Raw genomic sequence first — 18240 nt, 5'->3', positions numbered from 1 at the left:
ATAAAGTGGCCGGTGAGTGAATATATTGACATCTTTACCTTTTATTCAGATATTACTATAAGAATTGTTAAAGATTGTGTAAGCATGTTGCATATGATTGGAGTCAGTTGTTTTACAATAATAAAACGTCAAATTGTGACATAATTTCAGCCAGGCTGTCATACAAAGACATTATGAACACATGCAGAAACAAGAGAGAACCCATAACATATTAATAACAAATTATGTTGTAGACAATGTATGATTTTTCCTGCAAGCTTTTTTGTTTTTCTATGCTTTTTTTTTTTTTTTTTTTTTTGCATAGTAAAATAAAACCTGTTTAGTGTTTTGTTCTTCTCTCATGTTTAAAAAATGCAAAACATGATGATGTTTTAATCAAACTTGTAGGGTCATTAAATACAAATATCCCCTTCTGGACATCACTTCTGGCCACTACTATATACTGTATATAAGTTGGCAAATATAAAAATATTGTTCATTTTTATTCATTTTGTCTCTTTTAAAAGAATCAAAACCCTGCCTCGAACAGATAATATATATACAGTGGGTACGGAAAGTATTCAGACCCCCTTAAATTTTTCACTCTTTGTTATATTGCAGCCATTTGCTAAAATCATTTAAGTTCATTTTTTCCCTCATTAATGTACACACAGCACACCGTATTGACAGAAAAACACAGAATTGTTGACATTTTTGCAGATTTATTAAAAAAGAAAAACTGAAATATCACATGGTCCCAAGTATTCAGACCCTTTGCTCAGTATTTAGTAGAAGCACCCTTTTGATCTAATACAGCCATGAGTCTTTTTGGGAAAGATGCAACAAGTTTTTCACACCTGGATTTGGGGATCCTCTGCCATTCCTCCTTGCAGATCCTCTCCAGTTCTGTCAGGTTGGATGGTAAACGTTGGTGGACAGCCATTTTTAGGTCTCTCCAGAGATGCTCAATTGGGTTTAAGTCAGGGCTCTGGCTGGGCCATTCAAGAACAGTCACGGAGTTGTTGTGAAGCCACTCCTTCGTTATTTTAGCTGTGTGCTTAGGGTCATTGTCTTGTTGGAAGGTAAACCTTCGGCCCAGTCTGAGGTCCTGAGCACTCTGGAGAAGGTTTTCGTCCAGGATATCCCTGTACTTGGCCGCTTTCATCTTTCCCTCGATTGCAACCAGTCGTCCTGTCCCTGCAGCTGAAAAACACCCCCACAGCATGATGCTGCCACCACCATGCTTCACTGTTGGGACTGTATTGGACAGGTGATGAGCAGTGCCTGGTTTTCTCCACACATACCGCTTAGAATTAAGGCCAAAATGTTCTATCTTGGTCTCATCAGACCAGAGAATCTTATTTCTCACCATCTTGGCAAACTCCATGCGGGCTTTCATGTGTCTTGCACTAAGGAGAGCCCCGACTGGTGGAGGGCTGCAGTGATGGTTGACTTCCTACAACTTTCTCCCATCTCCCAACTGCATCTCTGGAGCTCAGCCACAGTGATCTTTGGGTTCTTCTTTACCTCTCTCACCAAGGCTCTTCTCCCCCGATAGCTCAGTTTGGCCGGATGGCCAGCTCTAGGAAGGGTTCTGGTCGTCCCAAACATCTTCCATTTAAGGATTATGGAGGCCACTGTGCTCTTAGGAACCTTAAATGCAGCAGAAATGTTTTTGTAACCTTGGCCATATCTGTGCCTTGCCACAATTATGTCTCTGAGCTCTTCAGGCAGTTCCTTTGACCTCATGATTCTCATTTGCTCTGACATGCACTGTGAGCTGTAAGGTCTTATATAGACAGGTGTGTGGCTTTCCTAATCAAGTCCAATCAGTATAATCAAACACAGCTGGACTCAAATGAAGGTGTAGAACCATCTCAAGGATGATCAGAAGAAACGGACAGCACCTGAGTTAAATATATGAGTGTCACAGCAAAGGGTCTGAATACTTAGGACCATGTGATATTTCAGTTTTTCTTTTTTAATAAATCTGCAAAAATGTCAACAATTCTGTGTTTTTCTGTCAATACGGTGTGCTGTGTGTACATTAATGAGGAAAAAAATGAACTTAAATGATTTTAGCAAATGGCTGCAATATAACAAAGAGTGAAAAATTTAAGGGGGTCTGAATACTTTCCGTACCCACTGTATATATATATGTATGTATACAGTCAAACCAAAATTTATTCAGACCTTGAACATTTCATTCATAATACAGTTTATTCACTATAGTTAAAAAAAAATGGTAATAAAATATGACAAGAGTTAAACTGTGTCAGAAAAAAATTATCTTAATTTTGTCAGATAACACTTAAGCAAAACATGGTCAGGTCAAAGTGTCTGAATAATTTTTGGTCCCATATTTTTATCAATTTTACTGTTAGTCCACTGTATGAAGAATTTGTGGGTATAATATGTCACAGTATATATACTCAAAGTTTGAAAAAATGTGTCATTTGGTTACTTTTACAAACCTGTAAACTTCAATGAAATCAGAAATGTTCCTTACTGAACAGGCTTCAGGGAACAGAATCACCGGCATCATTTAGAAATGCACACAAGACAGCTTGTGCTGAAGAATTCCACATGTTTATTTTAGCTTCAGCTCATGCTCTTACACAATCCAGCTGCAACCTGAAGAAAAACACATTCAGGAGAGCAGAGGTCAACGCTACCGCACTCCACATGGAGACCTGAAACACGGCTGTTATGTAAAACCTTTTGTCCAATGACAGGGATGGTGGAGACTGAATTTTGGGTCGTTGGGTGGGACTATGAATATAGGATCCCAGAATCTTGGCTCTATATAAATGCAGCTGCAGCAGTGCAATAGGAATTTCAGATACAAGGTACGCACATTAGGATTTGTTTGACGGACGACTTAGCGCTGCATTTGTTGGTGTTTTTCTTACTGTTCTACTGATTTTTCACAGCTCGAGCACAGAAGCACCATGCTCAGGTTCTGCATAGCTCTCTGCGTCCTGGCCACGTGCTGGGCACAGGACTGTCTGGTGAGCAACATCACCGTCAAACAGGAATTTGACAAGATGAGGGTGAGTCAACCAGAGTTTTCCTTCAATCCACATGTTGTTTTTGAGCTTCTGTTCCTCATACTTTGCCACTGACCTTGCAGTATCAAGGAACATGGTATGCCGTGGCCAAGAAAGACCCTGTTGGTCTTTTCCTTCTTGATAATATTGTTGCCCATTACAAAGTGGAGGAAGATGGAACCATGACAGCCACCGCTGTTGGCAGGGTCATCATTCTCAAGTGAGTTTAAATGGGATTTTATGTTAATGTCGTGCACTTGCGCAATAAAAAACGATTAAATTCTCGCATGCCGTTTCACTCTTCAGCAACTGGGAGATGTGCGCCAACATGTTTGGCACGTTTGAAGATACAGAAGACCCCGCCAGGTTCAAGTTGAAATACTGGGGAGCTGCTTCATATCTCCAGACTGGATGTAAGTGTCAATTTATCATGTGCAAATCACTTTAGATCATCTGCTCATGACCTGTTTGTGACCGTTCCGCAGATGATGACCACTGGGTCATTGACACCGACTACGATAACTACGCCATCCACTACTCCTGCAGAGAGCTTGATGAGAACGGAACCTGCTTGGACGGTTATTCCTTCATATTCTCCAGACACCCTGAAGGCCTCAGGCCTGAAGACCAGAAGATTGTGACAGAGAAGAAACAGGAGATCTGCTTCCTGGGCAAATACAGACGTGTCGCACACACTGGTAAGATGTGTTATCACGTACATGAACTCATGATCAGACGTTGTTCAGTATGCAAAAGATCTGATGTGTTTTTCTTTTTTTAATTGTGCAGGTTTCTGTGACACTGCCTAAATGACCACTGCACGAAAGAGCTTCTGAGGATGTAATCTGTCAAGTTTTATATTTCTAGCTGATATGTAAATACCAAAAATAAGCATATTACTTAATAAAAGAGAATGCATAAAAATTTTGTGCAATAATCATTTTTAATGCACAATAAGTGCATGGTGTAACTTTTTTTTTTTTCCAAATAAACTTTTGAAGAAAAAAAAAACAAGTATGAATTATTGATTTCAGTTACTGATCTAGTAAACTCGCTATCACCAAAGTTTTATCAAAGGTTCTCGAACTCATGAACCAACAATACAAACAGCACTGTGGAAAATCAATGCCTTTTACTGGCAAAATGTTGTGCAATTTGAACCATGATACAGAGCAGCAGGAGTCAGCATGTATTATAAGACAGTACGAGGAAATGCATAAAAAGAACATTAATGTATATGATTAAAGAAAGATTAAGGGAAAGTGATTGAGACAAAGGAAATTTTGAATAATGACATTCACCCATTCCAGACATGCCACCGATACATTTTCCTAAGTTTTTTTTAAAACACTATATAAAATATTTATTCTTTCTAACAAATATAATTCATAACAATTGTATAAGTTATACATGCACATCTATACATTCATGGAATGTTATCAATACAATATTTATAAACTAAACTAAATCTGTTAGAGTTATATGAGCATAGACAATAAAACAGTTACATATATTTATACAAACACATGTGTAATTAATATATATATACAGTACAGTCCAAAAGTTTGGAACCACTAAGATTTTTAATGTTTTTAAAAGAAGTTTCGTCTGCTCACCAAGGCTACATTTATTTAATTAAAAATACAGTAAAAAACAGTAATATTGTGAAATATTATTACAATTTAAAATAACTGTTTTCTATTTGAATATATTTCACAAAGTAATTTATTCCTGTGATGGCAAAGCTGAATTTTCAGCATCATTACTCCAGTCTTCAGTGTCACATGATCCTTCAGAAATCATTCTAATATGCTGATCTGCTGCTCAAGAAACATTTAATGTGTACAATTGTACAAAATATTTGTGTACAATATTTTTTTCAGGATTATTTGATGAATAGAAAGTTCAAAAGAACAGTGTTTATCTGAAATCTAATCTTTTGTAACATTATAAATGTCTTTACTGCCACTTTTGATTGATTTAATCCATCCTTGCTGAATAAAAGTATTCATTTCTTTAATTTCTTTTCAAAAAAATAAAAATAAAAATTCTTACTGATCCCCAAACTTTTGAACGGTAGTGTATAATGCTACAGAAGCTTTGTATTTCAGATAAATGCTGTTCTTTTGAACTTTCTATTCATCAAGGAATCCTGAAAAAAAAAAAACAGTACACAACTGTTTTCAACATTGAAAATAATCATAAATGTTTCTTGAGCAGCAAATCAGCATATTAGAATGATTTCTGAAGGATCATGTGACACTGAAGACTGGAGTAACGATGCTGAAAATTCAGCTTTGCATCACAGGAATAAATTACTTTGTCAAATATATTTAAATAGTACACAGTTATTTTAAATTGTAATAATATTTCACAATATTACTGTTTTTTACTGTATTTTTAATTAAATAAATGTAGCCTTGGTGAGCAGACGAAACTTCTTTTAAAAACATTAAAAATCTTAGTGGTTCCAAACTTTTGGACTGTACTGTATATATATATATATATATATATATATATAAATGTGTGGGCAGAAGTGGTATATTTTCACACTGTTTCATAGTGAAGTGTTACACTACACTCAATCTCTGCATTTGCTGTGAGATCCGGGAATGCAACATGCGTCATTTCACCAGATTTGTTGCGTAAATCATTTGTAAGCCTACGGCAACACATGATAATACATCAGTATGTTTTCAAATATGCAAATTGTTCATCGCAATTTCAAAATAAAAATGTATTTACCCTCAAGCCCTATAGGTATACTTCATTTTTATGCATACGATAGTGTACAAGCACAGCTTTGCAAAGTATACTTCATTTGACTTGTAGGCATACGCAGGAGTTCGACGCATGTGCAGTTTTGAGCAATCTCTCGCCATGAGTTACTACCCATGTTAATATATTTGTATTCTTTCATGCTAGAGTTGTACAAATGAGGGTACTTTCTAACCTCCGCACAATCTCTCGTCTATATAGGCCTCCATCGTCGCTGTAGCTGTTTTTCTGTAGCATTCCGGTCTGTTCTGTTTATGCAGTTTTTCTTTGACTACCTTGTGAATCGAAGCCCCCAGAGCACCTTGTGGATAAACTAATTACTGCAAGTCTACTTTGGGCTTTAATCCTCGGTTATTACTCCAGTAATACTCCGTCCATTCTGTCTGTGTACACAGACTACTTGTATTTATACTACTGAAAAAGTATATGCTGGGGTCCACGTGGTGGACGTGTTCCACCAATTATGAAGTCATTTTAAGAGCTATTGTTGTTGAAATTCTATTTTTATTTTGATTACTCGATTAATCGGTCAGAGCAATCGACCGATTACTTGATTACCAAAATAATAGTGACAGCAAAGATAGTTAAAACATTTCAAAACGCACATGCATTGTTCTGTATTTAGTGACTTTCAGACAAAATAAAATTTTTCCAGTCATATATTTTGTCAATGAAGAATTCGGAAAAATAGTGTCATCTTGTGAACCCAGTATTATATATTGTCTCATAAGATATTGTCAAACCTTTAATAAAAGGTAATTTCCCAAAAACAAACTTATGGCCAGTGAAAATGCTGAGTGGCTAGTAACTTTGGAAAACCATTAGCCAATGTCAAGCTCTGTGTATTTAACCTATATATAGTACGTCCTGTGTCTTCAAAGACAATCTATTGATTTAATCTAGATTACACATAGACAATGTCTGAAGTATATGTTTTTTTCCCCCCCATTAGGATTCTATAAATGTATTTCTTGTTGCCAGTTATACTTACTTATATTGCTTACCTGGCAGTGAAATTGTACATGGCACTTCCTAGAAGCGAACCGTTAATAAACTCGCTTTCCTTCGGCTACTGTGCCTTCACCTAATCCCATCTTTAAATAGTTTAATGCAGGATTTACACATGTAGTCTAAATCAAGACAGATTTGGTTTGCAAAGTCAGGACTGATGGATTGGAGTCGTTCCTAGACAAGTGACACTTCAGAGGTACCACAAGGATACAAGGGAAAACTAGGAATTAAGCCAAACTGTTGTTTTTTTTTTTTTTTTGTCTTTTTCCTTTTATTCAAGTAGACAATTCAGTGAAGGACTGTGTGAAAAATGGTTATTGTTTAGGTACAATACTGATTTAAAATGTTGAATATTGATTATTACTTATTGCATGTATGCAAACTGCATATCAAAGAGCAACCTGGTCACCAAAAGCGAACTAAGAAAATAACATATATTTGAATTCATAAATTAAAATGTTTTAAATATGCCCCATATAAACAAATACTTTTAAGAATAAAAGAAAAGTCTCTTCAAACTTTTCAAATTCAAGAATTTAAAAATACTTTGTTTAAAAAAAAAACAAAAAAAAAAAAAAGTTCATATAAAATACTGAAACATTTCTTTGGAATGGTGACTACAATCAACCAAGACAAAATCGCTCTAAATAATGGCGTTTATATACACACAGTGGAAAGAAGCATGTGATGTGAAGCGGATTTAGCTGAAGCAGTAGTCGAGGTGGGCGAGCAGCTCTCTGTGCTGGCTGGTGGGGTAGGAAGCGCCACAGTTCGGACACTCCAGGACACTCTCATCTAGTATGTTATGAACTTTAGATGGAGACGTGGTTCGATCTTGAATAGTCAATCTTTCAAAATCCATCCTGTTACATGAGCTGGGCTCAGAGAAACGAGACTCTCTCTGCTGTTTCTGAGGCACAAGGTCAATACAGGCACATTATTACACAATAATATGATAAAAATGTCAACGATCATGTCGGGACGCATCAAGGAAAAACTTACGGAAGACTCCAGGCGTGTAATCTGGTCTCTGGCCTTCCGCAGCTCTTTCAAAACTTTGTGCAGTTGGTGCTGTAAACTTTGACGGTCTAGTTTTTCATTTTCAGGATTCTTTAGCTGACAAATGGATCTGTAGGATGGTCAATGACAAATAAGGGTATAAAAAATGTTTAAAAATCTAGTTTAAAATGCGTGTCTTAGAAATTCATGTTGGCTTCATATGGTTTAAAAATATGTCATGTGGTGTAACCATTAAAGGTGCAGTAAGGGATTTCTGAGAAATGTTGATGAAAGTGGATTGGACTGAGCAGCACAACACATGTGCAGCCAAATCACCAGTAGGGGGCGTGTCCATTCACGATGGGGGAGGAGAGAGAGTGAGCAAGAGAGGGATTTGAAGAAAGACTGTAGAAAGAGTAATGGCTGAGAGACATTACAAAAGAGAAAGTATAAGAGGAATATCACTGGAAAAAGAAGGGTTATGATCAGGCAAGAGCTTTAGGACCCGCATTAATATTAGAAAAGCTTTCCAGAGCTGGAGAGACCCAAGCGGGAAGGCCTGAAAACGAATGACGAGGTTGTTGTTGTTTCTGCTCCATATGCGAGTATGATTGGTTTTGCTGTTTCACAGAACCAAGATATGCTGTTGTTGTAATGTTAGCTATAGTAACAGTTTTGAGTGTCATTGTTTGTCTGTAGCTGGTGTGTTGTATATACTCTTAAGGCCTGTACACACCGGGACGAATATCGCGCGTGATTATCGCCGACGTTTAACGCCTCATGACTAAACAAAGGGCGCCAATGTGAGTGTGCACACCGATGCGAAAAACGCGAGGCGTAAAAGCGTCATTTTTAAAAAAACGCCTCGGGTTCGTTTTTTTGGTTTGATGCGCCGCGTTAAAAACTGCCAGACCAATGAGAGTGCCGCTTTTGTTCACGTGCCTGGAGCTGCTGAAGTTACAGTAAAACCAAGCGGCAACCTCCCCCTTTCTCTCGTGAAGCCAATACGGAAGCAACTTAAACTGCGATTCATCGACTGGCCGCTAGGGACAGGCTGCAAAAGGGAGCAGAATCTCATTGACCATCATGTTAAAATAGCCAAGTTTACAGCAGAAAAAAACATGTTTACACTCTGGTTCACATTGTGTTTTGGTCTATACTGCTAATTTTGTCCTTCATGACAACTCTGAGGGGGGTGAATTTTTTATAACTCATCCGTTTAAATTATATTAAGCCTTAAAGTTCTGCATAATTAAGGGCGTGGTCACTTGAGTGACAGGTGGATTGGCACTGCTGTCTGTGAGCCGTCATGTTACCTCAGCTAATTCCAGCCGCTGAATTTGGCATCTCAGCTGTTTTTGTGCCTTTTTTCTGGATTATTTTATACAATATATGGCTTGCTGCATACTCGAGACAGATGTCAGTCTGTGTAACGTTACATGTGCTCGCATGCGGAACACACGTTGTTGGATCGTCGTGGCATTGGCTAAAGGTTTTGTTCCTGAGATTTACTACAATGACAATACCAGGAGGATATACAACTCCGACAGCACTGCTTGGATATAACTAAAACTGCTGCACTATTTTGAAAAATTATACTTTGGACACGTGCTCATTAGTTTGAGAGAACATTATACAGATATCTGGTACCTATATATATGTACGTATAGAGTTTTACATTATAAACGATGTTTTATGTTTTGAAATGGACATTTTACCCCACACAAATTAATTAGCCTACTGGTGTTAGAGCATCTATAACGTTATCTTAAAAATCACTGTAGATTGACAGTAAACCTTTAGTACTTTCTAATGATATTGTTATCTTTATTAATATTTTAGATAGTGTCTAAGATAGATAGCTAGGCGGGCGTGGTTTCAGCAACAAGTCGCATGGGCTCCAACTACGTCCCGCCTCTTTGCCCATTTTCAGTTATCCGTGAGTGACGTGCGGTCACGTGCAGCTAAGATGGCCGCGGCCTCATTTTTGCATCAAAACTGCTGTTCAGAACTCTATGGGTGACGTCACGGACACTACGTCCATATTTTTTACAGTCTATGAGTAAAACACGACTTTGTGGCGCTCAAGCACACATTGATATCAAGATGACGAAGAGGAAGTAAGTAGACGAGGAATACCCCTACAAACTATCCCTAGCTTCCTAGGTCGTGTATCAGTATACCGTGTAAATGAATGTGGCCGACTCCCTGATCAGTGCCCTGACTAGTGAACTAGGGAGCTGATTGAGACGCATGCTTTGGGTGCTCTGCCACTTCTTGGTCACACCAATAGATGTGTATTATTTCTGTATTTTTACTGTTTGTTTTTTTCTTTTACATTCAAGAAATATAGTTGAGAATGTCCATTTCATCAATATGTTTATTTGCACTACCGTTCACTTGCACTATATATACACTGTACTGTCATTGTGACTTATTTGCACTACCGTTTCTGACTACCATCTCTCAAATATATATATATTATATGCATTTTTATCTTCTTTAACTTTATTAATATCATAAATATGTTTATTTGCACTACCGTTAAGCACAAGCGCCACATACTGTCAGGAAGTGAACTTGCACGTCCACTCTGCCCATCGCCAGTGAAAATCGCTTGGGTATGAACAAAAAACGTCTCGAAAAACGCTGGCGATAATGTTCATTTTTTGTTCTTCCTTGTTGTTCGTTCATCATCTTTGCTTTATTTTTGGCAAAGCATTATTTTGCATCACTTCAGATATGATAAAGAGACATCCTCTCTTGCATTGCGTGTTCATGCACACTGGGGGCGGAGCAATGAAGGGAGGGGTGTGTATGTTTAAGGGGATTGTACTTTTCAGCATTTTACAATGCCATTTACATGTCAAATCAAACATGAGCAAGACAAAAAAAATGAAATGCAATAAAATAAAGAGTATTATGTCACTGACCCAGGAATTTCATTCATGAATGAAAGCTAGTGTTGAAGGGTGATCTGAATACCTGTTGTTCCAATATAGCGATTCTTTTCTGCTCCTCCTGCCGATTCATCAGGGATTTCTGTAATAGGTTCACCTTTCAAAACAGAAAAAAATTGCTATGCCGTTAATATGTCTGTTGACGATATATATCTCTCTCTCTGGGTGTATTCAAGTTATTCAAACTGGTGTTACGTCAGTTAAGCTTTTTCCGTAAGGTGAATAGGGAAGGCGTAGGATGCAGCGTAAGCTTTTTGAACTGCGAGTTCAAATCTGCTAATTTTTTATTTTTTTTACACAAATGCATCGCTTCACTTCAGAAGACATTTATTAACCCCCCGGAGCCATATGGAGTATGTTTATGATGGATGGATGTGGATGGAACCACTTTCTTCAGCTCATACTCATTGATCCTGTTCACTGCCATTATAAAGCTTGGATGCGTCAGGATATTTATTAATATTTCTCTGATTGTGTTCATCAGAAAGAAGAAAGTCATATACACCTAGGATGGCTTGAGGGAGAGTAAAGCTTGGGCTAATTTTCATTTGACAGTGAACTAATCTGAATCATTCAACCTGAAGTAATGATGTAGTTAGTGGACTCTGTTAGAGTATACATTTTTTGAAATGTCAATGTATGCAGAATGGCCTACAAACTCCTTGTGAGTCTTGAAGCTGGCGGAACTGCAAACTATTTTTCAGTATAATTTTCTTCTATTTATTTTTTTAAACTCTGACTCTGGGTCTTTATTCATCACATCTTGTCTATGGGTCTTTAACTACAAATTCCCCTAGACTGTCAAAAGAAATGAGTAGATACCTATACAAGGATGCGTTTCCCAAAAGCACTGTAAGCCAAAATAGACAGTAGAAAACACTTGCACCAATAGCCTCTATAAACAAATTAGGCTCACAATGCTTCTGGGAAATGCCACCTGGAGCTGGGCAACGACACAAATTTCATACTTTTATTTTGATTCACAAGCTTGAGATTTGATTCAATTCCAATTTCGATTCAATTCAATATCAATTCATTTGGCTATAGACTACCATTCAAAAGTTTTAGATCAGTAAGATTTTTTAATGTTTTTTAAAAGAAGTCTCTTTTGCTCACCAAGACTGCAATTATTTGATACAGAATACAGTAAAAACAGTAATGTTGCGAAATATTATTGCAATTCAAAATAACTCTTTTCTATTTTAAAATATTTAAAAATATAATTTATTCCTGTAATCAAAGATGAATTTTCAGCACCGTTACTCCAGTCTTCAGTGTCACATGATCCTTCAGAAATCATTGTAATATGCTGATCTGCTGCTCAAGAAACATTTATTATTAATATTGAAAACAGTTGTGGACATTATTTTTTTCAGGATTCGTTGATGAATACAAAGTTCAAAAGAACAGCATTTATCTGAAATAGAAAGCTTTTGTAACATTATACACTACTGTTCAAAAGTTTAGGGTCAGTAATTATATATATATATTTTTTAAAGAAATTAAAACTTTGAAATAAATTAATCAGAAGTGACAGTAAAGACATTTATAATGTTACAAAAGCTTTATATTTCAGATAAATGATGTTCTTCTGGTTTAGTACTCTCTCAAAAAATTTAAGTAATTTTTCTAAAAACTGTCAACCACAACTCGTATAATAAATAAGTATATTTTATGTATTATTAATTAATAGTGCAGAAAAATCTGCATGCGTACCTGCATCAGTAGTTCAGCCACCCTCTTCCTCTCGTCCTCCAGCTCACCCTGCAGTCGAGCAGTTCGCTCTGATGAACACCTCCTCTCCTCCTGCAGAGCCTCCCGGTCTCTTTTCCTCTCCTCCAGAAGCTGCTCTCGGGCCTGAGCCGCTTCCCTGCTCTTCTCCTCATACTTCCCTCTCAGATCCTCAAGGTCCGCCTGGATCCGGCTGACCCGGGCCCGTTCGGCCTCCAGCTCACGCTGAGCCTCCTGCCCAGACTGGCCTGTGGGGCAAGAAGAGAGAATGAATGGTGATATTTTATTTGGGCCACTTTAAGTGTCTTTAAAATGAATTTACCATCTGAACTGGCTTCTTTGTGCTGTTGTTGGAGTGCTTGATTTGCTTCATTTAACTGCGTCTCTAACTCCTTGGTCTTAGCTAAGACGCCCTGAACGTAGGCCTCACGCTGCTGGTCATAAACAAGCCAGTTATGGTTCTTCTCTAGAGCCTGTACTCAAAAACAGAGAGGAACAACAACACATAAGTCTAGCAGAAAGCACCAGGAAGGTCCTATCTGAACTCTCGGGTTGCAAACTCACATCTCGCAACTGCTCCTGCACCGCCACAAGCTCACCAGATGGAACCTGCCGGGAGACCAATGATACAAAATGGTTCAGGTGTGTTTAATTGGGGTTGGAGCTAAATTCTGCAGGAAGGTGACCTTCTAAGAGCAGGATTGGACACCCCTGTGCTAGACTGACATGTATGATGTTTATGGAAGGCTAAAAGGTTCAAAACCATGTGAATTTTAACACGTCAACAACACGTAAAATACGTGTTATTTGCAAAAAAAGAAACGTCCCTTTTTCAGGACTGTGCATTTCAACAATAATGAAAAATCAAATAACTTTACAGCTTCATTGAAAGGGTTTAAACAATTTTTCATGCATGTTCAAACAAAATTAATTAACATGCACCTCTGGAATGGTCGTTAAGACCTTAACAGTTACAAAAAGAGGCATTTAAGGTACATTCTAAAAACGCAGGACACTAAAGAGACTTGTCTAAAAAAACACCCAAAGAAAGATACCCTGCTCACTGCGTGATATTAGGCATGCTAGGGAGGAATGAGGACTGCTGATGTTGGGCAATTTGCCATGTCCGCACGTGAGACGCCTGAGACAGCGCTAAAGACAGGAAGGACAGCTGCCCTCTTTTAGTGTTCAACAAATATTTACACATTAAGTTCTGAAAGTAAAAACAGTTGAAAGTCAGAGGACGTTTCTTTTTTTGCTGAAGATGTATTTTTCATATAAGTCTAAGGTGTCCCCTGAATGTGTCTGTGAAGTTTCAGCTCAAAATACCCCATATTCAATTTTTGATTCTAGGGCACCTTTAAAATGCATACGTTTTTGAACCTTTTGACCTTCCATAACCGTTGCTCTCACGTCTCATGCATGACACAATGTTCTAAAATGTGGTGCTCAAGTTAAAATAAGTTCAACTTTTAAAAATGCATCTCGAGACCTTGCGTTTTTTCCCCCATCCACCGTTTGCGTCTTGGGTTTTTGCTTTTGCGTTGTTCTGTGCGAACGAGCCCTAACCAATGACACATTGATATGGATCAATGCATCCATTAAATAACAAACAAACAAAATGATGTGCTGATGCAATGTGTAAAAAGATGTCAAAGTATAAAAGAGATCAAATTGGCACAGAGCTGCCATCAAACGTTTGATGTCATGTGCAACTTTTGATTTTCTATTTTATTTTAAAAGATAATTTTTTTTTTTACTGTTGTGAATGTTCCAGTTAAGATACAGGATTTGAAATTTTCATAGAGTTCGATTAAATGTTCATGTTATATTTTGGTTGCATTTGTGAGTTAATAAAAAAGTAACTGATTGTGGAAAAATAGGCACATAATACTGTAGTATCGATATATTGAGCGCAAGCCTGTGAATCGAATCAAAATGTTTTCACAGCATGCTTTGAGGCATCAGCAAACATCGTAGTGCTGGCTAAGAGAATCAATGTCAGTTCGTATGGTGATGAATTGCAAGATTTACACCCCTACAAGCTACAACACCAATCTTGTATAGTGCAAACCGAGCACATTTTTGACCGATAGCCTGCTGAGGCCTGTCAAACTGATCAGAACAGGAACTTCAACTTGTAAACAGGCTGACAATCTCTTAAAAAGATGAAATGCTAGCATCATTTGTGAAGGTTACATTGTGCTGATTTCCTACACAAATACAAACCCCTAACCTGAACATTAACCTTAGTATAGTGTTGGTACATGATTTTCCTGAACTCTGAACTGAATCAATGAAGTCTGAACTCTTCTTGATAGAACAGAAGTCTGTGTGATTGAGTTGACCAATGATATCAGCCCAATAAAATGATTTAGATTCAAATATTATATATTTTTTATTATTTTATGGAATTAAAGAATTCGTTGTGGTCTACTAACATCACTCCTTCAGCACTAATCAGGTGACTTCTCAGAGTAAGAAAATAGTTGTGTTTGATGAAATGCTGCCATCTAGTGTATGAACCTCATCATGCACTCATTTGCAGGAAATGCCTTGATGCTAAATGACAGGAAACTGACAGGAAACTATCATGACTCATGACTATGGTTAAATAAGATTTTGTCAGGTCAACATCTTTGCCCTAATATATTTACTTAAAGTAAGCCCTTAGATTTTAAGTTAATAAGTTAGGTCAATAATAATAAAATAATAATAATAATAATAATAAAACAAAGTTCATGGTTCTCTGATGTCAGTTAATGGTCACATGACATGCAGGTAAAAAAAAAAAACTTATTTTTAAATCTTTTTTAGTAAATGTTTTACTTTGTTTTTTTTTTATTTTATATTTTTATGTTTTATTTACTTAAAGGATTAGTTCATGTTTAAATAAAATTTTCCTGATCATTTACTCACCCCCATGTCATCCCAAGATGTCCATGTCTTTCTTCAGTCGAAAAGAAATTAAAGGTTTTTGATGAAAACATTCCAGGATTATTCTCCTTATAGTGGACTTCAATGGACTCCAAACGGCTGAAGGTCAAAATTACAGTTTCAGTGCAGCTTCAAAGGGCTTTAAACGATACCAGACGAGGAATAAGGGTCTTATCTAGCGAAACGATTGGTCTACTTACGGAACGAATGCGGCACCAGTTTCGTTTTTTTCCTTAAGTAGAAAAGGGAAGGCGTAGGACATACAGCGTAAGCTTTTTGTAGAATACGGAAAGCGGAAGCACATGCAAGGCGATCATTTGTGTTTATAAAGTATATAGTTGTATTTTTTTCGAAAATGACTGATGGTTTCTCTAGATAAGACCCTTATTCCTCGTCTGGTATCGTTTAAAGCCGTTTGAAGCTGCACAGAAACTGTAATTTTGACCTTCAACCGTTTGGAGGCCATTGAAGTCCACTATAAGAATAATAATCCTGGAATGTTTTCATCAAAAACCTTAATTTCTTTTCATCTGACGAAAGAAGGACATGAACATCTTGGATGACATGGGGGTGAGTAAATTATCAGGAAAATTTTATTTGCAAAGTGAACTAATCCTTTAATAGATTTTCATTAAACTCACAAAAAAACCACCCTGACGTAATGTAATGTTTAATGCACTTCATGTTGTTGACAACGAAGAATGGAACATATTTTCTTTCTCTTTGCATTTTTATATTGATATGGTACAAAATTATCCTTTTCAAGTCAATGTGATAAACGAGTTAGGTTAAAAGTAATCTAAAATGTAATCAGATTATATTCTCTAAAATTAGTAATCTAGATTACATTATTAACTACAATATTTGTCGTGTAATTTGGAATCAGTAACAGACTACAATTTTGTAACTAATCTACCCAGCACTGTATGTATATTATATATATATATATATATATATATATATATATATATATATATATATATATATATATATATATATATATATATATATATATATATATATATATATATATATATACACATACAAATATTATACATTATAAATATATATGGGTCATTGAAGAATAAGGTTTTTAAAAGTGTAAAAAAAACATAATGAAGAATTAATTTTGAAGTTTTCTTCAATGTTAACAACGAGATTTTGTGGTTTTTAATAATCAATTAACACTGCGTTTGTCATTTTTTACAAGATGGACAAAATTTGTCACCAAAAAAGTCATTTGATTTAATCAAAATTTCGGTTTTACTGAAATGACACTTTTGGCTATACCGAATGATGATATTTTTAAACAATGCTAACAGGGCTGATATCTAGCTAGCTAGCAAAAGGACAATCAAACATGTTATATTAAGTATGTTTTTAAAATATTACAACATTTTCCATGTTTTATAGCGGTTGTACCGAATGACCTGATGTTTCGGCACATGCGTATGAGCAAGTGAAATCATGAATTTTTCAAATAGTTAAGAGAGAGTCACTTTGCTTCATGACCATGTGGTCCTTTGCAGGTGTCTGAATGATGTCACATCCTGTCACATAATATTAAACGCATGGCTTGATCCAAATTGGTCCCTTTATATTGGTTACTCCGAATGACATCAATGAAATTCATTTTTCCAGACATTCTTTCTCATAACAAAGCAATGACTTCTACACATAATTTTAATACCATTTTGCACCATGTTGATATATGATGTTATAAAATCATGCCAGAATAAAAAACATATACATTTATTACATTTTAAGATATTTTGATCACAAATGAAATGGCTGTATCGGCTAAACTGAATGATTTTTTGACACTTCAGTATCTTTAGAATACCTTTATATGTTGCAAAATATAATTAAAGCCTTTTGGATTCAATAAAACAGATGTAGTTTTTCTACCGTACATGCTTTGGATGTCATCTCTTTGTTTTTTTTATTATTATTAAGGCCTTTGGACAAAAAAAATGACCCCTTTACATCAATTGACCCAAACACATTTATTTATTTATCTTATTTAACCATAGTCAAGACAGTAGTTCATGACAGAAAGTAGAAATTCTTAACAGTACGCTTAAAATAAAACTTAAATTTAAATGAAAAAAAGCCATACAAAGGGTCTAAAGTCAACTCCCCTACCTTTTGTTTCTCAAGTGTGTCACACCTCTCAGAAACTGCACAATACTTGTTTTTCAGGTCTTCGCTCTCCTTTGAGAGAGCCTGGAACTGTTTCTCTCTCTGTTCAGCCTCCTGTTGTTTCTGCTCCAGCTGGCTCTGCAGTGAAGACACCACCTCCCCGTGAGCGGCGCGCAGCTGCTGTCTGAGGCCGCAGATCTCCTGCTCCTTCCCCAGCAGCTGCTGGGAGTTCCTCTCCCTCAGCGTCTCCAGGGCCAGGATCCTCTGTGACACGAATGGAGTATGCAAAAAGTGAAAATATGTTCGTAGTGATAATCTTTCACTTCATGAAATAATAATGAGGAAATGTAGAGAATATTACATCTCTCTCTACATATACACAGCTCTCTAAATACTTTTTTTGTCATTTTAAACAGAGTTTCATCAGATTTCGGGAATAAAGGAATAAATTCACCTCCAGAAGTTTGGCTTTGTCAGAGTCTGAATGATTGTTTTGATGTTTTCCAGCTCTCTTCATGTCCTCTAGACTTTTCTTCAGCTGCTGGTTCTCTCTCTTCAGTTTCTCGATCTCCATCTCCACTGACTTTGAGCTGCTGCTTGCTTTTAAAACCCAGTTTATTCACGAGAGTCTCCTTTGCCCCCTTCGCTGCCAT

At 36.6% G+C, this 18240-nt stretch overlaps 2 protein-coding genes across 2 annotated transcripts; one reads left to right on the top strand and one right to left on the bottom strand.

Moving 5' to 3' along the window:
- Positions 1-2807: 2807 nt before the first annotated feature.
- On the top strand, positions 2808-3953 carry rbp4 (retinol binding protein 4, plasma). Its single transcript, XM_048170289.1, has 6 exons — positions 2808-2828; positions 2913-3032; positions 3113-3249; positions 3336-3442; positions 3515-3727; positions 3819-3953. The coding sequence occupies exons 2-6, from the start codon at positions 2931-2933 to the stop codon at positions 3836-3838; spliced, it is 579 nt and encodes a 192-aa protein (XP_048026246.1). The 5' UTR covers positions 2808-2828; positions 2913-2930; the 3' UTR covers positions 3839-3953.
- Positions 3954-7085: 3132 nt separating this feature from the next.
- On the bottom strand, positions 7086-18240 carry cep55l (centrosomal protein 55 like). Its single transcript, XM_048171064.1, is given in 10 exon segments — positions 7086-7728; positions 7821-7922; positions 7924-7947; positions 10803-10874; positions 12494-12756; positions 12831-12981; positions 13073-13117; positions 17591-17851; positions 18042-18185; positions 18187-18240. Coding segments are annotated over 10 exon segments (1326 nt in total). The 3' UTR covers positions 7086-7518.

This window comes from Megalobrama amblycephala, linkage group LG20 (assembly GCF_018812025.1).
Source record: "Megalobrama amblycephala isolate DHTTF-2021 linkage group LG20, ASM1881202v1, whole genome shotgun sequence".
Taxonomy (NCBI): domain Eukaryota; kingdom Metazoa; phylum Chordata; class Actinopteri; order Cypriniformes; family Xenocyprididae; genus Megalobrama; species Megalobrama amblycephala.
This window is presented reverse-complemented; position numbering and strand designations above follow the sequence as displayed.